Raw genomic sequence first — 21,643 nt, 5'->3', positions numbered from 1 at the left:
AGAGCTCAGCTCCCATTTACACACCAGCACAAGTAGCCAGACTTTCAGAAGTATGTGGGTGGGGAAGCTCTGCTGAAAAGTCCAGTCTGTGGGGATGGGTTTTTCAAGAGTGCTGAGCACATGCGGCTCTAGCTGAAGTCAATGGGAGCTGCAGCTGTTCAGCACCTCTGGAAACCAGGCCTTGATTCTCTAGGAAATGCTCAGGACACTTCAGTATTTGAAGGATCGTAGTCAGCTAATTCAGGCCTAGCGCTTAGGTTTTGTAGGCCCAAAGTAAGAAGAGAAATGTTTGCGCAATTGGTGTATTAACTGTCTGTGACAGCAGTTTGTTTGGATTTAAACATTCTCCTCTCCCTAGCCTGTCCCCACCCTCCCCATAGAGGGCTGGTAACCCAAACCCCATACCATGGGGACAGTGCAGGAGAAATTGACTCGTTTTGGTGTCAGTGCCTAAGCTGAACAGATGGCAGAAATGGGCAGTGAAGAGTAAGTGAGAGTTTGACAATTCTTTCCATTTCCCATCTCTGGCATGCTCGGCAAGGCCGGGGTATTTTTTTTTTTTTAAGATCCAATAAAATGAAATTGGAGGAATGTATAACCCTATCAAGCTGATCGGGTGTCTTGTACATGCTTGCTGCAGCTTTAACTGATCTGACTCACTGGTGACGCCAAGGGGTGTTATTGCAAAGTGCTCTGTGGCTCTTAGTGAGGAATGCAGCTGGTTGCTGATTGTTGCTGGTGTGTTGTCCAGTGAGTTGCGGGCTGGGGACTAAGAGTCGAGATTCCTGGGTTCTAGTCTGAGCTCTGCCATTGATTTGCTGTGTGATCGGTGGCTAGTCATTTCCCCTCTTGGTGCCAGTCTCCACAAATGGAGATAATCCCAGGGATGTGGTGAGATGCCAAGGCCCTCTGAGACCCTTACTGTTCTGCCTTTCACTTATCTCATTACCTGGTTGGGCACCCCTCGCCCCTGGTGATCTTGTCGGCCGTTAATCCGTCTGTCATGGTAATGCTCCGCCTCTTTATGTGCCCCCCTTTCTGGCTGGCAGGGCTGTGGGGCCCGCTGTGCTTCCCATTGGCTAGTCCGTAGCTGGCTTCCAGGTAGCGCAGCGGAAAGGTGCGGTTGATGGGGCAGTAGATGATAGCGCCGCTCTGCTCGGAGACCGCTTTGCGGTTCCCCACGTAGAAGCGCACCAGGGCGGGCACGTTGTCGAAGCTCTCCTGCTCGAACAGGTACTGGATGTGTGTGCGGCCGTTGCTGGACTTCACCATCACCTTGTTGATCTTGAAGTGCAGCGGCTCATTCCTCCAGCGGCACGTCAGCACGTAGTCCCCAAGGCTGGTGAGCGAGTCACGGATCAGGAAGTCCCCGTTCCTCTGGACCAGGCTCTCCGACACCTGGGGGCGTAAGGTGGAGACTATCAGACCTCCCCTGCTCTGGGTGGGGCCAGCCCTGGGGTCAGCAGGGCCTTGTACCAAGTGAGATATTGGGTAGGCACCACCACAAGCAACTTTCCAGAACTTGGGTGGGGGACCGGTGTCAGCCAGGGAGAGGGATCCAGGGACTTGGGGAGGAGGGCGGGGCGGGGGGAGTGGCAGGTGGTGTTTGGATCATGAAATAAATTCATCCTGGAGGGAATGGAGAAGACTTAGGTGCATGGTGAGAAAGAGGGAGATGGCACTAGCCTAGGCCCAACCCTGGGTCCCAATTCTCCCCTGCCCTGCACCTTATACAGTTATTTACACCAGTGCAGAGTTGGTGTGAAGTGCTGTAGCTCCGACTGGGTCGCGTTTTGCACCATGTTGCACTGGGGTAGGTGATTCCACCAGGTGTACGGCAGTGGTGAATTAGGCCCCTGATCCAGGCCTCTCACATGGCTGCACGGAGCTTGGGGAGCTCTGCTAACTTCCTTCTCAAAATGTTCCTTGTCACATGAGCTGGAATCTCTGTCCCATCCCCTGAAACTTTGGGGTGGGAAGAGACCCTCCAGGACACAGAAATGGGGCCAGATTCGTGGTGGGTCCTAAGATGGGACCTACGCCCCAGTTTTAGGCTCCGCTGAGATCCACAAAACTCACTGAAACCTGTAGGAGCCTAAACTCCCTCAGTGCCTACGTTTTCAGGGTAAAAGTTCCCTTGGCACCTGGTTTCTGCCTCTGGACATGTGCACTGCTGCCTCCCTCTAGACCTCTAGACACCCATCTGCCCCCTAAGTCCAGAGGGAATCCCAAACCAGTGGAAGACAGGCATCTGTCTGCCTAAGTTGTGTGCAGGGCCCGATCCAGTAGGTGGCCTCTCGGCATGCCTACTGAATCAGGTTCCATTCAAAATCTGTCCAGATGAGGGGATGGGGGTGGTGCCTACCTTCTAATTTTTAGTCCAGTGGTTCGATCACTCACCTGAGTGGTTCAATTTCTCCCCTGCCACCTAGGTGAGAGGGAGGCAGGTTCTGAACAGGGGTCTCCCCCCTCTCAGGCAATCACTCTAACAGTGAGCTAGTGGATATTCTGATGTGGGGCACTCTCAGTATCTCCTGTTGAAGCTGTTCCATGGGGGATAAATAATGAAGAGTGATCAGAGCAGGGGGGCTGGACCCCATCACCCTAACCACTGGGCTGCAGAGTCACTCACTCTCTCTCTCGCCTAATGACCGTTCTACTGTGGATAATGACTGAAACAGTCTTTGGGCCAGAGAGAGGCTGCCTATAGCCCAGGCACGGACCTGGGAGGTGGGAGACCCAAGGGCTAATCTCCCTGCTCCAATCACTCTTTGCTCTAGGCTAAAAGTTATAAGGTGGGTGGTGGCTCCTCCTCCTCCAGCCATTTGCGTGTGGAGCAAGGAAGGCACCTAATTCATTCCTGCAAGAAACCACTTAGGTGCTGAAGCCATCCGGCTCCAGGCGATGGGTTCCCATTCGTGGATCACCAGCATGGATAGGTGCTCCCTGCAGTCCCGATCTCCGACAGAGGGGCGGGGCTTAGCACACAGCCCTCTGGTTGGGATCTCCCATTGGCAAGCTCAGATGACTCCCTGCCTAGCATGCTGGCTTTTATGGATGGCCTCGTAAGGTGTCCCTCCCCTTGTTACTGCATAGGGAGCCTAGGCGCCAAACTTGTGGATCACAGGGTCTTTTCTGTAATTTTTTTTTCTAGGCGCCTAAAAGTTATGCCAATGCTGAGTGTTGCAACACCCACATCCCTTTGTGCCCACCCCAGAACAGAGCAGGATTGTCTTGTAGGGCACCTGTGCGGTTGTTCTAACTTGAGTTCCTCCTCCAAGCATTTATCTCCCCGCCTGCCCCAAGCTGGATCTAAAGACTATAGGGGAGGGGCAGGGAAAGGGAAAGAGGCTGGTTCCATGTCCGCTCGAGTGAGTAGAGAGACAGGAGCTGAGGGGACACTTAAAGGGGGTGGGGGTATTTGTATCATCCGGGTTCAAGGGAACTGCTTGTGCCCCCCAAGTGCTGCTCAGAATGGTCCCATGACCACATGGCCAGGCAGTGTTCCCTGCAGCACAGATCCACAGAGGCAATGCAGACTGGCCAGTGACCCTTTCCCAGTGGAGTGGGAAGGCTGCCTGAAGGGGAAATCAAGCCATGAGGTGTCCCAGTGCAGGGGGCAAGAGTGTCCTGCCCTCTCCTTCCAGTCCTGCTAGCAGAGTGGCAGACTGGGCACGGTGTTGAATTCAAAGCCCCCCTGCAAAGATGGGCCTTAGGGTGTCTCTTGCTGCACTTGAGGCCAGCCTGGATTCTCCAGGGCAGGCAGCCAAGGCTAGGGGCTTCCAGCAGCAGCTCAGTTCCCCCTCACCTCTCGGGGGATGCGCCCATGGTACCACACATGGCTGCGCAGGTCCGTGCTGCTCAGTTTCAGCTCCTCCTCCAGCTCCTTATGAAGCTTCTCCGGCGAAGAGTCAAGGATGTACTTCTCCTTGGAGAACTGGAAAGAGCACAAGTGCACATCAGCCACCACTCTGTTCCTTTAGACATGCCAGGAGCCCAGAGAACACAACCAGCACCCAAGGAGTTGCCCTTGGCCTGAGGAGAGGGCCTATCCTAGACACACAAGACACCCCAAGGAGATACAAGCCCCACCAGCTGTAGAAGGATCCCCTCAAATACAGAGCTGCCACCACACAGCAGAGATCCACCAACACCGAGTTACAGATAGCAGCAGCGTAAGGATGGTTTGGATGGCCTGTCACCAACAGAGGATCGGGGCTTGTGGTAGGGGAAGAGGGATGATGCGTAAAGAGAACTGTCAGCTAACATGAGCTGCAAAATGATCCCGTCACCGGGTGCACAGGGAGGTGCATGGATGTGCTGTCTGTAGTGGATCCCAAGATGACAGCTGGTTTCACGAGAAGGCTCTTGTGAGGAGCCCTTCAATCTGCACATCCCCTGGGGCCGGCTGTGCTGCTTCGCTGCTTTTCTTCCTGGATTGATTGCATGTGTGTTTTGTTCACACGCGCTTTGGGGAGGAGAGATGTATTGATGCCCCCGTTCCTCCACTCTGGCAGCATATGCTTCTCTGAATCAAAGCACCTGCAACTCCCCTGCAGTGAATGAGCGATCCCACTGGACACAGCCTCCTCTCTGCCCTCCCTACTCTGCCACCAAACTGTATGACATCACTGGGTTATTTCTGTCTGTCAGAGTCCCAGCAGGCCAGGAGCTAATGACACCAGTGCAACTGAAGGCAGAGCTGCTGGAGGAAGAAAAGTCAGAGCTAGCAATCCTGCCTGCAGCAAGCTGCAGGTGACTACGGCACAGTCCTCAATGCCTGTTGAATCAGGCTGTGTGTACAGTGCGCTCCCTCTGTTTCCAGTGCATCATCACTGCAGGATCCCCTCACAATGCAATTCTATACCCTACGCCTGAACTGGGCTACTGCACTCACTCCTACAATATTTGCCAGCTCAGTCATGGCTGATCGGGTGAATGAGCCTTTATTTCTAAGGGGGGGGCTGGGAATTTGATCCGCCAGAAGGTTTTGGACCGGGTCAAACCCTTACTCTTCTGGCTTGTTCAGTACTAATTTTTCTGGGCTGCACACATGGGAGACGTGCACACTTACTATCTCCGCACCCCTGGCACTCGCATGTTGCCATGAACAATATGGAGATGGCTACGTAAGACAGCTGTCGAGAGGCAAGAGGGATGGCTTTGATTTTTTTCTCGTCCGTGGGATAACAACCAAAATGGTACAAAGCTTCCCCCTGTTTCTAACAGGGTGACATCTCCTCGCAATATGTCGGTCATGCTTACAGTTAATGTGGCTGCACAGGGCTATTGTGCCCTGAGATATTTATGTAGCAGAATTCACTTCCCATTCTTCATAGTGCTCTGTCTATCTGTATTGCTGTTGCAGAAGTAAGTATTCAGTGTTATCTATCTGGCCGTCTTCACCATAGTATCTGAGCTCTTCACACATTAATGGATGTTGTCCCTGGGAAATAAAGCGGCTGTCGCAGGGTGACACTGGTCCTTTCAGAAGGGAGAGGCCAGCTCACCTGTGACTGATAAGCCAATCCCCAACTGGGCTTAAGAGGATGTCTGGCTGGGACCTAGAGGGGAGGAGAGAGATCTGGAGAGTCCCCCAGCTGCCTGTGAGCACAAAGTGAAAGGGGCAGGTGAGATCTACCTAAGCATGTCAGGAAAGGGGCTAGCCTGCCGACCTTCCTGAGCTGGAGAGCCAATGAGGGGTGGCTGAAAAGGGCTGATTTGCTGGCTGGTGTTTGGGTCAAAGTCAAGAGACGGTGATTTTCATGTGGATGGGCTAGAGAGTGGAGCTCTGGAACAAGGGCAGAAAGGGACTGGGAGGGAACCAAGTGCTGCTGGGTGACCTGGAAGTGAGATCCCTAGGAATGGAAAAATCTCACTACCTTTGTATGTTTTACTGTGGGAAGTGAGAGAACAGTTTTACCATAGCAGTTCTGTGGACTATTGTACATCTACATCAATTATGCCCAAAGATGGGACTTTGTATTGGACAGCGGGAGACTGTGCTCCTTTTTATGGTTGGACCATGGGGAAACTGAGGCAGGCGCATGACTTTGGAGGGTGCCCTGGGGTGGGGTTGCCTTGTCACAGAGGTATTATCCCCATGTATAGATGGGGAATCAAGGCACAGAGCAGCTGTGTAAGGCCCTTGGCTTTTTGTTTTGATTTTGTAAAATACTTCCTGGAGCTTTCTCAGTGTTTATTCCAAAACTTAAATTGAGTGAAAATTGATTTTAAAAAAAAAAAGGGGGGGGGGGCGCATGCCTCGTGCTCACGAGTTAGCAGGAGAGTGCTCCCTTTTGCTGCAGCAGTTGGGAGGTCTGGGCTGCTGGGAGCTGGCTCTTTGCCCATCTAGCTCCCCCCCCCCCCCTTCACAGCAGCTGTGGGAACTTTGCAAGGGGGAAGCTTGGTCCTGGCTTACCCAAAATTCAGGTGAAAATTGGTAAATCCCCAATACTGATTTTCCCACCTCCACCAAAAGCTGGGAACTTTTCAGAGAAAAATGGGTAAATACTAAAAATGCAGGGCCTCACAGATGTGTGGCTTGGGCCAAGTCACTTCAAGTGTCTGGGTCGGAACCAGGACTTCAAGGCAGGTCTTTGGCGGACCATCCTTCTTCCCTGGTTGGAGCAGCTTATCTTGTAATTTATACTGGAAAGTAGTTTGACTGCCACCAAGATGCTAGGTTGCAACCAGCTTTCCATTATAAAAGCACTGCCTGTTACTGGGTCGAGTCTGCCCTGTTCCCCCAGCCATCCCCCTACTCCCCACGCTGTGTGTAGATTGTAGTTTCTGCAGGCTCATGTGTAGGATAGTATTAGAACCTTTCTCTAGATGTAAACAGATGCTTTTTCCTTGCAAAGCTATTCAGCATTTCAGCTGTCCCCCACCCCCCATGCACACAACTGCGAGGTTGGAATAATCAGCATATTTGGATGATACCTCCCAGCGGGAGGCCAGAGAAGTGAGCGGCATTGTGGTCAGGATTTGAAATGCAGGCAGGGGTTGAGTCTGGACCAGGGCAACTAAAATTTAAAAAAGCCACTTTGTCTGATTTGTAATCAGTGCACTGTTGGGGAAAGCTCACCCTGTGGTTAAGGATGGATCATGTAGGAGTAACACAAGAGACCCATCCACCAAAGGGTTAACTCCACTCTGTTAGCCTGCTAGTATCATGAATAATAATGACAGATTTAAAGGAAATCTTTTGCATAAAAATGAGCTTTTTACTAACACTCATGCACCTGAGCCTAAAACATCCAATCCTCCCCTCCCCCGCCCCCTAGAGAGACAAGGGAATGATGTAATGTCTCAGATCAGCTGAAGCTGGGACTCAGGCCCAAGACCACCCTCCTCAGACTCCGCGTCCCGGAGAGATGACAGGATTCCCAGAGGATGCCCAGTCACAAACGCACAGTGGAGCTCCACAGCCGGACATGCACTCACGTACAAAAGCCCAGACCTCGGAGCCTGTTTCCTGCAAGGGACAGGCTAGGCTCTCCAATAAACCAGCGCAGCATCTCAAAGGAGCCACTCTGGATTTACACCTGTGCAGCTGCAGTGCCACGGGGCCCTCCCATTGCATTATTTCGCACAACACACACTCATGCAGGCTTCTCTTGGATAGAAAGAATCCTGGAGCACCACTTAATACAGGCATGACCCACAGTCCTGCAGCTTCGTGTTAGTCCCACGTTCTGGGCCAGTGCTGAACTATTGGTGCCAAAGGCTTTGGCAGTAACACACGTTAGCACTGCCTTCCAAAGAAGGGTGCTGATCTAGTGCAGTGGGGCCTGGGCGTTACAACTCCTGGGTTCCATTCTCATATTACCGCGTCAGGCAAATCATGCCTCCTCAGTTTCCTCATCTGTAATGCAGATACAAGCATCTCACTATTAAAGTTTCCTTTGCTTAATTTCCACCTTTTCCTCCTCTTTATTATACCTACTGGCCCATATTCCCAGGTACAATGATGCAAGTGCACTGCAATCCAGGGTGTAACTGACAGCAAAGTTTGGCTCACTCCATCGGTTAGAGGTTTGAAGCCCCTTGTCACCCGTTTTGATTATGTGATGCTAATTGCTAATACACCGAATAACTGTGATCGCCACATCCATTTATGGCTAGGCTCGCGCGTTCCTACTCTGCCAGAATTCCCATTAAAACTAATAGGGATTTGGAATAATTGTGGTTCTATTCCCCCCCATGTCTCTGATCTGGATACAAGGTAGAAGGGCTGCCCTGCCCCAGCACCGGCAGAGTTCACTGAGGCCTTTAGTGGCTGAAGTTGGAAGTAAACCACTAGCCATGGTCCAGCTGGCAGGATATTAAAGGGTCACACACGCACATCCACAGGCAAGTGCTTCAGACATGCACTTGCATGACAGCTGGCCTTGGATCGTTAGAACGTTGCCTCCATGCCCAACACCTTCCTGTCTGCTCCCCTTCCACTCTTCCTGTTGCCACAGGTCTATGTGCTCTCCAGACCTTCTCTGCGGTTAGCTCCTTTATCCGTTTCTGCCCCTGTTCTTTTACATCTGTCACCACCTACCCTCTCCTTTCTTAGCAGGACGCTAGAGAGCGTGGCTCTGTCTCAGCTCTCCAACCACCTCTCTGGTGGGCTGTTCTCACTCTGGCCAGAGCCTGGAAGCCACATTACAGTGAGTGAGGCTTCTCTTCTGCTCATGGAGCTTTCTCCTGCCTCACTATCCTGGACCACAGGGAAGCCTTTGTCACCATCGAGGACTCCTTCTCCTGAGTCCCTATCAAGTGCTCTCTGGTCATGGATCTGCTCCTGCCTATTAAACTCTTCCACTGGTGGAGATCCCTTCTCTGCAGAGTCCCAGAAGGTTCGTTTCCTCCTCCTGCTCTCTACCACCTCAATCCTTTTTCTGTTTTTAACCTGAACCATTTCTACCCTGATGATACTTGGCTCTCCATCTCTTGACACTTTTAATGATTCCTCCCCATCACTCTTGACCAAGTAAACTTGTGGTTTCCTCCCAGCTTCCTTCAGCTAATTGTCTAAAGCAGATTATTCTGTCTTGGGCAATCAGACCTCCCATGTGCCTTCCACCTAGGCATCATCCTAAACCACAAGCTTTCCATCCGCAAATCTGCCTGTCATCACCTCCCAGGCATTCCCTGCGTGTACAGTATGCCACCTCTGCTGAAGTCCCGAGCCAAGCTTTTATCTCCTCTTACAACCCCATTCTCTATGGCTTGAGGTAGCTGGGGAAAGTACGCAGACGCATGATTATACCCTCCTATCCTCTGGTCTGCTGGCACCATGTTCATTTGTCCTGGAACCGGAAAACTGCCCTTCTGTTTTTAACTCCTCCCTGGACTTGCCCTAGCTAACCCACAGACCTTCCCCCTCCGTGCTCAACAGAAACTTGCTTTCTTTCTGTCCCCACGCCCACCTCTGCATGCACTAGGTGCTTGTGGTGCAACCGCCTTCTGCTCTGCAGCCATGGCCTTCTGGAACAGCTGCCTTCTCTCTCGCTCCATCCAGCCTTCCTCCTGTTTTAAAGTCTCTCTTCTCCCTTTCCTCTCTCTGACATTTTATTTGAACTCTCTGGACTCAAACAACAGTTACCAAGTATTTTGGGGATCCTAGATACAGCCTAAGACCAGAAGGGGCCAACTCCAGATCTGTCACCAGCAGGTGAAACGCCATTGATTTCAAGGGATCTGGACTGCTCACAGCAGCTCCACATTCAGCTCTATGCTGTGTGCTCTGTGAAGCTGTACTGGACTGCCCAGTGGCATACTAGGCAGAGAGGGGGTTGGCTACCTTGCTCCTGACATATCCCGGAATCCTTTGCACTGGCTGCATTGGCATGGGCTCCAACCAGATCCCACACACCAGACCCTTTCTTCTTTCACCTGCTGGTGGCTCTTGCGAACCTGCAGCAGAGTGCTGGGGTGAGCCCTGCACTCTTCTGGAGCCCTTGAGCCCTGGCACCCTATGTCTCTACCACTGGACTGGAGCGCTGGGTGTGAATTCCTCTGACGGCACTGGGGCCCAGTCCTGTGAGGTTCAGAGCACTCAGAACTCCCACTGACTTGAGGGGGAGCAGCAGGTTTCCTGCAAGCTCCTGCCCTCAAGTCCTTAAACACACAGGCAAACCCATTCAACCCAGCTGAACTTTCTTAACAACCAATGGTAGCCAGGGGATGCAGCCAAAGTCCAGCTCCCTCCCAGGGGGCCTAGGCCTGAGCAGATACTGTTGCCATGACAACCCCATCCTCTGACACGGAGAAGCCCGCATCTCTCCCTGTGAGTGGCGGCAGCAGCTTGTTCACGGCAGCTCCCTCCCCTGCAGCAAAAGCTCCCAATAAAACACCTCCCAAACTAGCCTCTAGGGCTGAAGGGGAAGCAGGGAGCGGAAGGATGTAGCCTGCAGGGCCCACCTGGCAGTACATGATCCACACAGAGGGGGTGGAGCGGTGGGGGTTTGGGGTGGGACTCCCCACAGTGGGGGGATCCTATTGAAGTCACTAGTGCTTGAGAGTGCGAGGGCTTGGGGGGGTGGGGATGGAATTGGTGATTCTGCCATATCCATCCCCTCTTTTCTCTGCTGATGCAGCTGCTCTCAGAGCTGCCCAAAGTGGGGGAAAACAGCTCTCCTGCTTTAGTTTCCCCCCCTTTCCCAGGGGTACCTTGGAAAATAACAGGGAGATGTATTGAGAAGTGGGGGCAATCCAGATGGGGGTGGGGTATATGGGAGTGATCCCAGCTCAGCATGCACAGAGGAACAAGAGGGCTGAGGGTCAGAAAGTGCCCGCAAGAGCTTTTTCAAAGCTGTTTGCTGCCTAGAATTAGTCATTGCATCATTTAGCTGGGAGACTGGCCCTTCCCTCTCCCCATTAGCTTGCTCCAGAGATCTCTCTCCAGCCCCCTCAGGCACACACCTCATTCTCGCCAGAGAGACTCTAGGAGGATCTTTAACCTTTGCCACTAATCTAAATAGACAATCAATAGACTGTGGGCACGTGCAGCCAAGCCCCCAAGATCCCATCACAACTCCATCCATGCACTGAAAGCTTCCCCCCTACCCTCCCTCCTGGGAATACAGCGGGTCCTGCACCGCAGTATGTTAAGCTTCTAGAGTCAGCTCATCCCATATAGAGTGGGAGCATGGAATCTCACTTCTCCGTGCATCAGTTCCCCCTACAGCCATCTCCCCGTCAACCCCTTCATGTGCCCCACCCGCCGCTACCACAATATCAATGTTCAATAGCAATCATCTGGAAATAGTCTATTTTTTTAAAAAGCAAGGAATAAATGAGAGGAGTAAGTCTGGTCTATTTCAGTCTGTTTTATAAGAAACTGGCCTTAGTCAGCCTGAAGACCTCCAATGTTACGCCCGCAATAAACAGATTAGTCTTGGACTTGTTTCCCCCCCTCCCCCCCGATTAGTGACGGTTCCAGCCAATATCGTACATCTGGGCTTTCCCCAAATCCTCACCATCCACATAGGCAAATATGCAGGATAACAAAACCAAACAAGCCCAGCCAAGCAGCACCCACTGTCCCCAAGACTGGATTTGGCCAGGGGCCAGGACAGCATTAGTGCTGATGGCCAGGTGCTAAACTAGCAGAAAAAGGGGATTGTGTTGAATGAGCAGGAGACTCTTGCGTTACGGATGGGGGGGGGGGATGTTTGTGAGCACAGAGCACCCTGAGCTACCCTGCTGATTGGATGGAGAGATCCTCACCATTGCAGGGGCTCTGCCATGCTTTCCAGCCCTGTGCTGTGCACTGTTTATTCCCTAGCTGTCCCTGGATGGCCTTGCCTACACTAGAGTGTGCTGCATTAGCCACCACTTAGTCCCCTTCGCACGCCTGTGACGCACTGCACATTCACATGCAGGCGTGCTAGCAGTGTACCATGTGCATTAGACATGCTTGGAATAAGGCTGCGTGGTCCTCCAGTGTGCAGTGCCAGCAAGGACGGGGATTGCTGGTGTGAGAGCATCGTTGATGCATGCAGCCCTCCTTCTCCCACAGTGCACCTGTCGCTGCTTAAATTGCTTGTCTGGTCTGCCTTCTGCACAGGGGTCATGTGTGCCAGAAGCCATGTGCACAACCAGCCCTGTCCACGCCGTGGAGTTACGCGCCATTATCCCAGCAATCAACTCCTTCAGCAGCAATCAGCTTGATTCCGCTTCAGTCACTAGCGCGTCTCAGAGGAGGCCTTCCCATGAGCATGCTGCCAGCTGGCCAGGAGCCGACAAGCAGGCGCTGGCAAGATGAGATCCAAGGCCAGCTGAATGCTGTCATAGGAACACTCTGGTGTGTAACTGGGCATTCTGGTTGACTAGCTGAGAAGGGCATCACCCAGAGCAGTTAGCAATGCCAAGAGATCAAGAGAGTTACGGTCCAGCACAAGGACCAGGACAATAACAGAACATCTGGTGCAGGGTAGAGATCATGCCTGTTCCATAAGTAGCTGGACCAGGTGCTTGGCACTTGCTCTTCTATGCCACACAGTATGCTACCAGAGAGCATGGAGACAGCTCACAGCACAGTGGGGAGGAAAGGGGTGGTGAAACGGTCACGCCAGAAGAACTAGACAATACTAGGAGCTGCTACAGACATTACCAGGATCTGCTCAGGGAGTCCAACACAGCAGCCATGCTGGCCCAGCAGGAGAAGAGAACCTTCTGCCCAAGCTATATGGGAGCTGAGACAGTCTTCCAAGTTCCTGGGAATGCTGCCATTACTGCTTGGAAGAAGGCAGGGGGGTCCTCCTCTCCCTGCTTCCCTACCCCCCGTCCCTGTGCAGCACAGCACCAAATGCCATCAGCCAGATGGGCGGGTTAGTTCCCCAGGGTTGGCATCCCCCTGCAGTAGTAGATCAGCTTCCAGCCGGGGTGAGAATGCCCTGGCTGAGCCATGCCATTCGGCTGGACTAGAAGGGACAGAGAGAGGCTGAGAATCAGAGAATTTTATTGAAAAAAATTATATGGGGTCCCTATAGCTAAGACATTTACACTCCATTTTCTCTTTCTACCCTAGGCCAGACATGGCAATAAGAGACACGTTTCTCTTACCCACCTACAGTCCCATTTTTTTTCTTTCTACCTAATGCACAAAAGACAGTCCTGGGCTTATTTTCTATGTACAACTAGTACAGGCCATGAGAGTTAGCTTACGCCACATATCCTCCTGCTGTCAGGCACAAGATACCTTTTATCAGTCTAGCAGAGAGAATTAATCTTAGCCCTTATTTCCCCCTCACCCCCAGATCCTCGGCAATGGTGTCTGAAAATGCAAATCAGTTGCAGGAGTAATGCATGTTTCCATCAAATCCCACAGAACTTTTTAGCCTCTCCATCCAGGGAGTGGTTCCTTTGATATGATCCATGTGAGTAACCCCAATTTCTTCATGAACTCAAGAATTGCCTGACAGTCCCTTGCTGGGACCCTCTGCACAGGGATGCTGTCAACTCCATCTCTTCTTTTTCTTTGTAGCACCTGCTACAGATGTGGGGCTGGAGGACGCGATCCATGGTGGAACAGCTAAGAAGCCCAAGGACCAGGAAAAGCAAGGAAAACTAATACTTGGGACACGTAGAGGGACCTGAGAAGGGTCTTGGAGTGAATGATGGAAGGAGGTAAAAATGACGCCCGCTTTTAAGAGACTGGACAGGTCCAGGCAGATGTGGAATGAGAGGGGAAGGAGACCTGAGACCAGGCAATTCTAATGAGAGCTTTTCAAGGACTCAGGCATCACACTGAACCTAATAACTGGCCCTGGCACCTGCCAGATACAGGTTAATAGTGCTCTTTGGAGCACCTCCTACTCTCCAGCTCCTTCATAGCCCTCACTCCAGGTACTGAACCCCTCTGCCACAGTCACCTAAGAGGACTAGAATCCCCAGTTAGATGGGCAAGATGCACCTGTAAAATATTCAGTTACCATTGTTCGTGTAACTGTGTTACTCTGCTTTGCCATTGCAGCTGGCCTGAATTTTTGTTGGTGTATAATAAAGCAGAATCTGGGGAAAGTCTGTGTAATGAGCACAATCAATCATGCTGGTCTTTAATACCAAAAACAACAACAGTTCACTCCTCCATTCTCTCTAGGAACGCAGCCACGCATCCCGAAAGAGCACCCACTGGTACGGAACACGCCACCCCGTATGTTTAGTAACATAGGTCACTGAACACATCACTCAAGTACACCACTCTCTGCACTGCCTCAGACTCCAGTTCAAGGTCGCTGTCCTGATATTCAAAGCCCTCTTTTGGAATTGCTCATAGCTACACAACAAGTCAGCTCTCTCCATGACCATGACCTCTCACAGCAGCTGCGTTCCATTGGAACAATGAGACATGACTGTGGGATGTGTGTGTGTGGTGGGGGGACTCTGAAATGTTAGGGGGAATAGCAGTTAGTACAATAGCAGATAGTCCTAGAGCTGTGGGGCAAAGCTGAAGCCAAGACAGCACGGCTATGGCGGAGATGTTGCAGTGTTGGTACTTAGGTTGGGCGCTATGCTACTGGTTCAGTCTCTAGTGTAGACCCAGCCAGGGCGTGCGTATGCACATCCATCTATCTAGATATTAGTTATCTCCCTCCAAGGCTGCAGCTGCATCCCTTTGCCGAGCTGTCATTGGTCAGAAATGATGTCATTGCTTCCAGTGCTGGGTGGCGGTGCATTGCTATTGGTGGAGGGGCAGAGATGCTGTTGTCAGCTGGAAAGGCTCCAGTCATTCATGTGGAGTTCAGTGCATGTTCACTCTGTGGGCTTGGACACATAGATGGAGATAAAGATCTGGCAGAGCCAGGTGAGCGCTTGGGGCTCACTTTTAACCCTGCATTGCTGGGACATAACACCACATTCCCTGCAGTGTCCCAGCAAGAGAGACAGTAGCTGGTTTAACTCATGCAGTGCTGGGTCAGAGTGGCTAAAGCACCTTTCTTTAACCCATGCACTGATGAGCCAGAGCTGTATGTCCTGTGGATGTTCCTTCCAGATTCCTCAGCAAAGGTCTGGAACAATCAGAAGAGAAGCTGTCCCCAGAAAATCCTGCCCAGGTTTTACGCTGAGACCAGTGCTTGCAGTGACACGGCTTTTGGGATTTAGACTGGTCTCTGCCTACACTCACGCAGTGCAGACAGGATCACTGAAGCTCAGAGGGCTATACCTCCCAGTTCTGGAGAGTCCTCACGATTTAAGGAGCTCCAAGTTACCTGGGACATAAGCCGTGGACTTGTGATATGGTGCCTACCCCACACAGCTGATGAAAGGACTAAAGTGGACCGGAGAGTCCACACAATTAACCCACCTGGTTGCACCTGGAGGGTTGGCCAGGCCTAATGAATGATGAAACCTAGCTGGGGAGGGACTAGGTGATGCTATAAAGAGAGGAAGTGTAGCGTATAATGGAGGGGGTGCAGGGAGGAACTCTGCAACTAACCTTTTGGTACTAGGGAGGGACCAGACCTATAAGAAAAAGCTCCTGGAGGATGAGAAGAAAGGCTTGGTAGGAATACATCCAGGGAGGCAGTATCAGAGAGTCTGTTGGAATGACCCTTCACTGCCTTCCTAGGGCCCTGGACTGGAGCCTAGTGTGGAGGGTGGGCCTGCATTCCACTGCCAGCCCCTGGTAAGGTGGTACAAAGCCCAAGAAAAGGGGTGTATAACCTACTGGGCTCAGACTCAAGGGTGGCAGACCAGGCAGAGGGATTGGACGCTGGTTTGTTACTCTGTTACCCTGGAAGGGGTGAGACTACATGTGACTCAGCGGGAGGGCTGAATCCTGAGAAGTAGACCACTACAGGGCCAGACTGGCTGTTAACAGGGGCTGCTACAGCCGAAGATACTGCTACACTGTGCCCAGCCAGGAGGGGGCGTGCCAGCGGTAAGTCATCCCTTCCACAAAGTGGTGTTTTTAAACCCATACTGTACTAGATTACTCTCCTCTGAATTTCCAGTCAAATGCAGCTGGACCCTTCCAATGCTCTGTTCAACTCCTGTCATTTGCCAGACACCTGCTGTACGCTTGGTGTGATAGGAAACAGATACTGAAGGGACCTGCTTCTCCATTGCTTGCTACTGCCCCAGTACAGGTAGCCTTTCACACCTGCTCTGCACAAGTGTAAGTGGTGACACCAGGTGTAAGGTGGCAAGAACCAGGCCCTTGCTCCTTGACCCCAGCTGTCCTTTAGCTGAAATCAGGCCCAGCCAATGCTGTAGCACAGCCCGAGCAGGTGAACTTCAAACCACAGACGGTTTTTTGGGGTAAGTCTGGAGCTGACGTTGGGTGGGTTCTCGCCAGAAGGCTTTCTGGAAGAAGCGTATGTTTTTTAAGAAAGGATTTAAATGCACCCTTGCACACAGTGAGCTGCAGGGGAGAGGGCCAGTGGTGGTAGTGGAGCACTGGTAGAAGCAACCTCTGTGTCTGATTTGGGTGTCTTAGGTTGTGGATTGTATCTGCTCACCCGCCAACCTCAACACAGCACATTGACGACACTGCTGTAACTACAGGTCAACTTTGCTCTTCCTACGTTGCTGTCTGTCCATGGTCTCCTGGTCAGACAGGTGTAAAGGTCCCGGTTGGGTCGGGCAGCAAGTCCTTCAGAAAGGAAGTGACAAAGGCAGGGGCCAAAGAGGCTTTTCTTATGAGGCTGAGACTCCATGTTGCTTTTTTGGGCTGCGTGAAAAATATTCACTGCAAAAGCCTAGAAACTGGGGGTTCTGTGCTCAGTTTAGATTGTATTCGGCTAATGCAGTTTGGTGAAAGCCCGGGGGAAGGGGGAGGACGGTAAAGGGGAAAGGTTGCTTGAAAACAGGACCAAGTGTGGAGTATTCCTCAGTAGTGTTTGTAGTCCAGCTGAGGTCAGGGCCCTGTTTGTGCTAGGTGCTGTACATGCACCTAGTGGGAGACTGCCCCTGCTCCAGAGAGTTCATAATCCAGTCTAACTAGACAAGGCAAAGGGGAGGGGGGAGAAAGGAGGGATGATTATTCCAATCTTACAGCTGTTGTCAACCCACAATGAAAAACTGCCAAAAACCTGGACCCTTGCTATTGCGAAGGGATTTTGGTTTTTGAGTCCCAACCAGACGGATTCAATTTTCATTAAATTGTGTTTAAAAAGCCCCTGTCAGACAAAAGGGAGCATCCCTCCACCCGTCCCGGCAGTCTCCCTCCAGGCTTTCTCAGGGCTCTGGAGCCCTCCAACACCAACCCCGCTGCCAGTGCGGGTACCCAGCAAGTGGCACACGCATGTTATTAGGACCTGGCTACTTTCCCTGCTGCATCCCTGTGGCAGGCAGCTGCTGCTGAGCCTGCAAAGCAGACTGGCTGTGTCTGAAAGCAGGGGGAATCCTCACTGCTCCCCCAGCCGGGGTGTGGGCAGCACATACAAGGCGGCAACTGCAGCAGGAGAGGGGGCTAGATTTAGCTCCCAGGCTCCAGCCTGACTTTGTTGTGCCAGGTGAGCCTTTGCAGCCCCCTCTGCCCTTCTTGATTGCTCCTCAGGGCTCTGCAGAGCAAGTGGCTGCAACCGGGTTAGCACTAGCCTGACTCAGTCGCTCTCCAGAGCCAAGTATGGCCAACAAGGGCTGAAGCCAGGGGCAGATCTGGGTCCGGGGGCATCTCCAGTTGGGAACGGACCTAGCTGGCACCCTGCTGCTGACACACGGCTGGGGAGGAGGGGGCAGAGTTGACCACCAAGCCCCAAGAGCTATGTTCCCCAAAGCAGCAGCCTAGCAAGGTTCAGCCAGGTAGTGGGGGGTAACTCTGACCCACTTTCCCTCACCTTGCAGTGGACAGCAGCTCAGTGCCCCTCCCCATATCCCTGCTTGCACCTGCATCTTCTTCCCATGCTGCCAAGTCCAGCCCCGGGGGCTGCCTCTGCCCCCCTAGCCCTGAGTCATGGGATGCTCCTTGCCACCTTTGCCCCCCCGGGCACCCCAGAGACCCAGCCAAACATGGGGGTGATTTGCCTCCCAAACCTCCAGTCAAAGTGCTCCCTGCACACCTGTGCTACCTCTCCTGCTCAATGAGTCAGAGCCGGGGAGGGGGACCCCCCTTCACCCACCCCAGGAGCAGTCCCCAGTCTGGAGTGGCTGGTGGAATTGACCTCTGCCCCCTAGCATGCTAGGGTCTGCACCAGGGGGTGCCCGTCTCCATCACCATGCCCCGTGGCCGTGCCCGGCCCCGTGCCCCACAGCAGCCAGCCGGTGCCCCCCGTGGCCGTGCCCGGCCCCGTGCCCCACAGCAGCCAGCCGGTGCCCCCCGTGGCCGTGCCCGGCCCCGTGCCCCACAGCAGCCAGCCCCTCACCTGCACTTGCATGAAGGATCCCCGGTAGAAGCAGCAGGCGGCCGCCGACAGGGCGCTCCAGAGGCTGCACCGCTCGGTCATGGCGCCTCCCCGGGGCCCGGCGCTGCAGCCAGGACCGGCCCCTCGCTGCACCTGCCGCTCCCGGCTCCCTCCTGCCGCCGCTGCCGCGGCCGGGCTTCAATTTCAGCCGCTTCCCGGATTACCTCATCCCTTGTCAGGCTGGGGGCGGGCTCGGGCTAGGCCCCGCCCCCGGCCCCGCCCCCACCCAGCCCGGAGCCCGCGGGGAGCGTGGCACGGCGGGGCCCTGGCCCTGCCAACCCCGGCTGGGAATCCTCGCCCGCCCCACGGGGAGCCTGCCAGCCCCCCCACTACAGGGGTGGGGGGGTGCCCCCTGGGGGGGGCAGGCAGGCAGGCTCCAGGGGTGGGGGGGTGCCCCATGGCAGGGGCAGGCAGGCAGGCAGGCTTCAGGGGTGGCGGGGTGCCCTGCCACCCCCAGACCCTGCCAGCCCCCCCCCCTGCCATTTTGACAGCCTGCCAGCCCATCCCTGCCTCCAGGCATCTTCCCACCCGGCTAGCCCACCCCGATCTCCTAGCCAAACACATTGCAGGGCATCTTTGACTCCCCACAGGGCACCTCATCCTGATCTGCCAGCCCCACTATTACAGCCAGGAGGCCCAGCTGCCCCATGCAGGATATTCTCCCACACTGGCTGTGCTAACAAGCCTTCAAGAAGCGGGTGGTTCACAGGGGACAAGCTCTGAGAAGGGAGCCAGCTTTAATTGGCACCAGCTCTGTTTTCTCACATTTACACTCTCTAATCAAAGGAGTAACTAAACCCAGGGGGAAGGAAGGGGACTCGGGTTCACGCCTCGTTTAACTCCCCCCAGCCCAAGCACCCCGGCACCCAGGCCCATTCAGGCTTCCCTGCATTCCAAAGGCCCTGCCCCCACCCAGCACAATCCTCTTCAATTCAACAAACTCCACTGGGGGGTCAAGGGAGTTGCCTGCGACCAAAGTGAAACTGTCCAGCCAATCTCTGGCCACAGCAAGGGCTCACAGTGATAATAGGCCTGTGTGCTGGGGGCCAAGTTCATCCCTGGTGTCATGCCAGTGGCCTCCATGGAGTAACATCAGAAATGCTTTCAGCCTCCAGGGTCCATTTGGTACCATTGTTTTTTCTCCCCTAGCCCCATAGACCAGGCCTAGCCCTGCACTTTCTTTTGACAGGTTTCAGAGTAACAGCCGTGTTAGTCTGTATTCGCAAAAAGAAAAGGAGGACTTGTGGCACCTTAGAGACTAACCAATTTACTTGAGCATAAGCTTTCGTGAGCTACAGTATGCATCCGATGAAGTGAGCTGTATTGGTTAGTCTCTAAGGTGCCACAAGTCCTCCTTTTCTTTTTGCACTTTCTTTTGGTTCTCTCCAAACTAGGCTGACCTTTGTTTTTCCCTTCACTCTTTACTGGGAGGTTTCTTAGCTTTGTCCGGAGAAAAGTGGCCCTGGCCCTGGGAGAGGCGCACATCCCAGCCAGCAGGAAGCCACCACTCTGCACAGCTGCCATCAGTGTCAGCTGCCCTGTATTGAGTCCTGCCTGCTTGGTTATCCAAGGGAAATCGAATCTTAGGTTGCAAGGCCACTCACAAGGGATGGAAGGAATTCTCTGCCCATCCCATAACCCAGCAGGTGGGGCATCCTAGGAGGTTCTCCACTTTCTCCTGAGTGATTATGTTTTGGCCGCTGCCAGTATTAGACTAGATGGACCAGAGGAGGATTAGAGGCCCAGATTGATCAAAACTTTGGGGGTGAAACAAGGCAGGTGTGTGGGAGGGGATGGGGGAGAAGGATGAGCCTGCAAGCTACTTACGAACGTTTGAAGCGCCAAATACTGCAGGGAGATATAGTAATACTCACCCATGCAATTGCCAACCATACCCCCATCCCCAAAGGCCCAGGAAGCATATGCACCTGGGCAACCGTGGTGCAGAAGTGCTTGGTATTTAACAGTAGGCGTTAATTGCTGCCTTGAAGGAGCTAGGTAACTGCTAACACACAAAGGTATTTCTGCTGCAGTTAACATACGAACAGTACATTTTCTGATGTAATTAATTCAAACAAGTCCCTCACATCCTGAGGAAAGGACAAAGCAAATGCTCCTGAAGAGAGACACTTCTCCAGAGTGGCAGTTCCACACAGAACCATGCATGGAAAGATCAGAAAGGAAACACAAATACAATATGGGACCTGTGGCTGACTCGGTCATAGGGGCTTTGTTCTGTGACATTTCAAGGGTCAGTGCTTTTATCCCAGTGCTGCCGCCTCCTCTCCGGGACTCCTGTAAGGTAGGGAAGCTTTATCATCCCATTTCTCAGAAGAGAAACTGAGGCACAGAGGCTCAGTGATTTGCCTGAGGTAAGACAGGAAGTCCATGGTGGAGCAGAGAATTGAATCTGGGTCTTCCGCATCCCAGGCCAGTGCCCTACCCACCGGGCTGTCCTTCCTCCCCAGCATGGGACATGGCATGTCCATATTGTGCACCTTTCACGTAAGAGGTAATTGGGGCAGGAAGTGCAGCACAGGGCAGAGTCCTGGAATCCTAGGGGCTACGAGTGAATGGTTGGCCATGGTGATCCAGGTCTCAGCAGACTGGAGTATAGCGCACAATGCAGTGTGCTTGTGAAAATGCCATTGATGGTGGAGTGCTGTGTGTGTGTGTGTTTGAAATCTGCCACGTGAATCTGGAGTTGAATTCCCTTCTTGCCTTTGTTTGATAATGGAGACAGTGACACACACGCATTCCCATAGGCATCTCCAGCCCTTCACTGCTGGAAGGGGAGAGCACAGGCTCCTCTTTCATCCTGAATGAGATCGAGGGACAGAACAGATGGTGGTTTACAGGGAGATGCTGAACTGAAAGAATCTGATTGTGATTCGTCTTCCTGAAAAGCCTGTTCCTTCTTGAAGGATTTTGTTGCTTTCCTTAGACAGAGCTGGAGCTTTGGCAGGACTCAGCTCCTCTCTGGAGAAGCAGCGCTGGTTGATACAGCACTGAGCTCCTATGCTGATGAGTACATAGGCTATGTACCCAATCTCCCATCTCTTATCTGCCTGCCTTTCTAGGGCCAGACCTGATCTGTGCCACAATGCAGCTCTCTGAAGAGCCTGGGATTGCATACAGAGTGAAATTTGGATTGTCCTGCAATTCTGGCCTTTATCACTCACTCTTTTCACAATAGCAGCCATTCCCCAGGGCCTTGGGGGGCCTGTCTCTTCCCCAGGATGGGAAGGGGAGTAGTCAGGGCTCAAACTGGGCCAGATCAGGATAGCAGCACTTTGCAC

At 53.1% G+C, this 21,643-nt stretch overlaps 1 protein-coding gene across 2 annotated transcripts in view; it reads right to left on the bottom strand.

Moving 5' to 3' along the window:
* The window catches only part of SH2D3C (SH2 domain containing 3C), a 54,128-nt gene that overhangs the window by 10,453 nt on the left and 22,032 nt on the right, over positions 1-21,643 (bottom strand). Inside the window, exons 1-3 of one of the 2 annotated variants that reach the window (XM_077836096.1) lie at positions 18,306-18,386; positions 3,809-3,937; positions 950-1,398 (exon numbers count right to left, since the gene is read on the bottom strand). In XM_077836096.1, the coding sequence (XP_077692222.1) occupies positions 950-1,398; positions 3,809-3,937; positions 18,306-18,386 (659 nt within the window). Of the gene's footprint in view, positions 1-949; positions 1,399-3,808; positions 3,938-18,305; positions 18,387-21,643 lie in introns of those variants that run through there. The other variant, XM_077836095.1, reaches the window with a different exon arrangement.

Source organism: Eretmochelys imbricata, chromosome 16 (genome assembly GCF_965152235.1).
Source record: "Eretmochelys imbricata isolate rEreImb1 chromosome 16, rEreImb1.hap1, whole genome shotgun sequence".
Taxonomy (NCBI): Eukaryota; Metazoa; Chordata; order Testudines; family Cheloniidae; genus Eretmochelys; species Eretmochelys imbricata.
The sequence above is the reverse complement of the archived record's forward strand: the minus strand, read 5'-3'. Positions and strand labels throughout refer to the sequence as shown.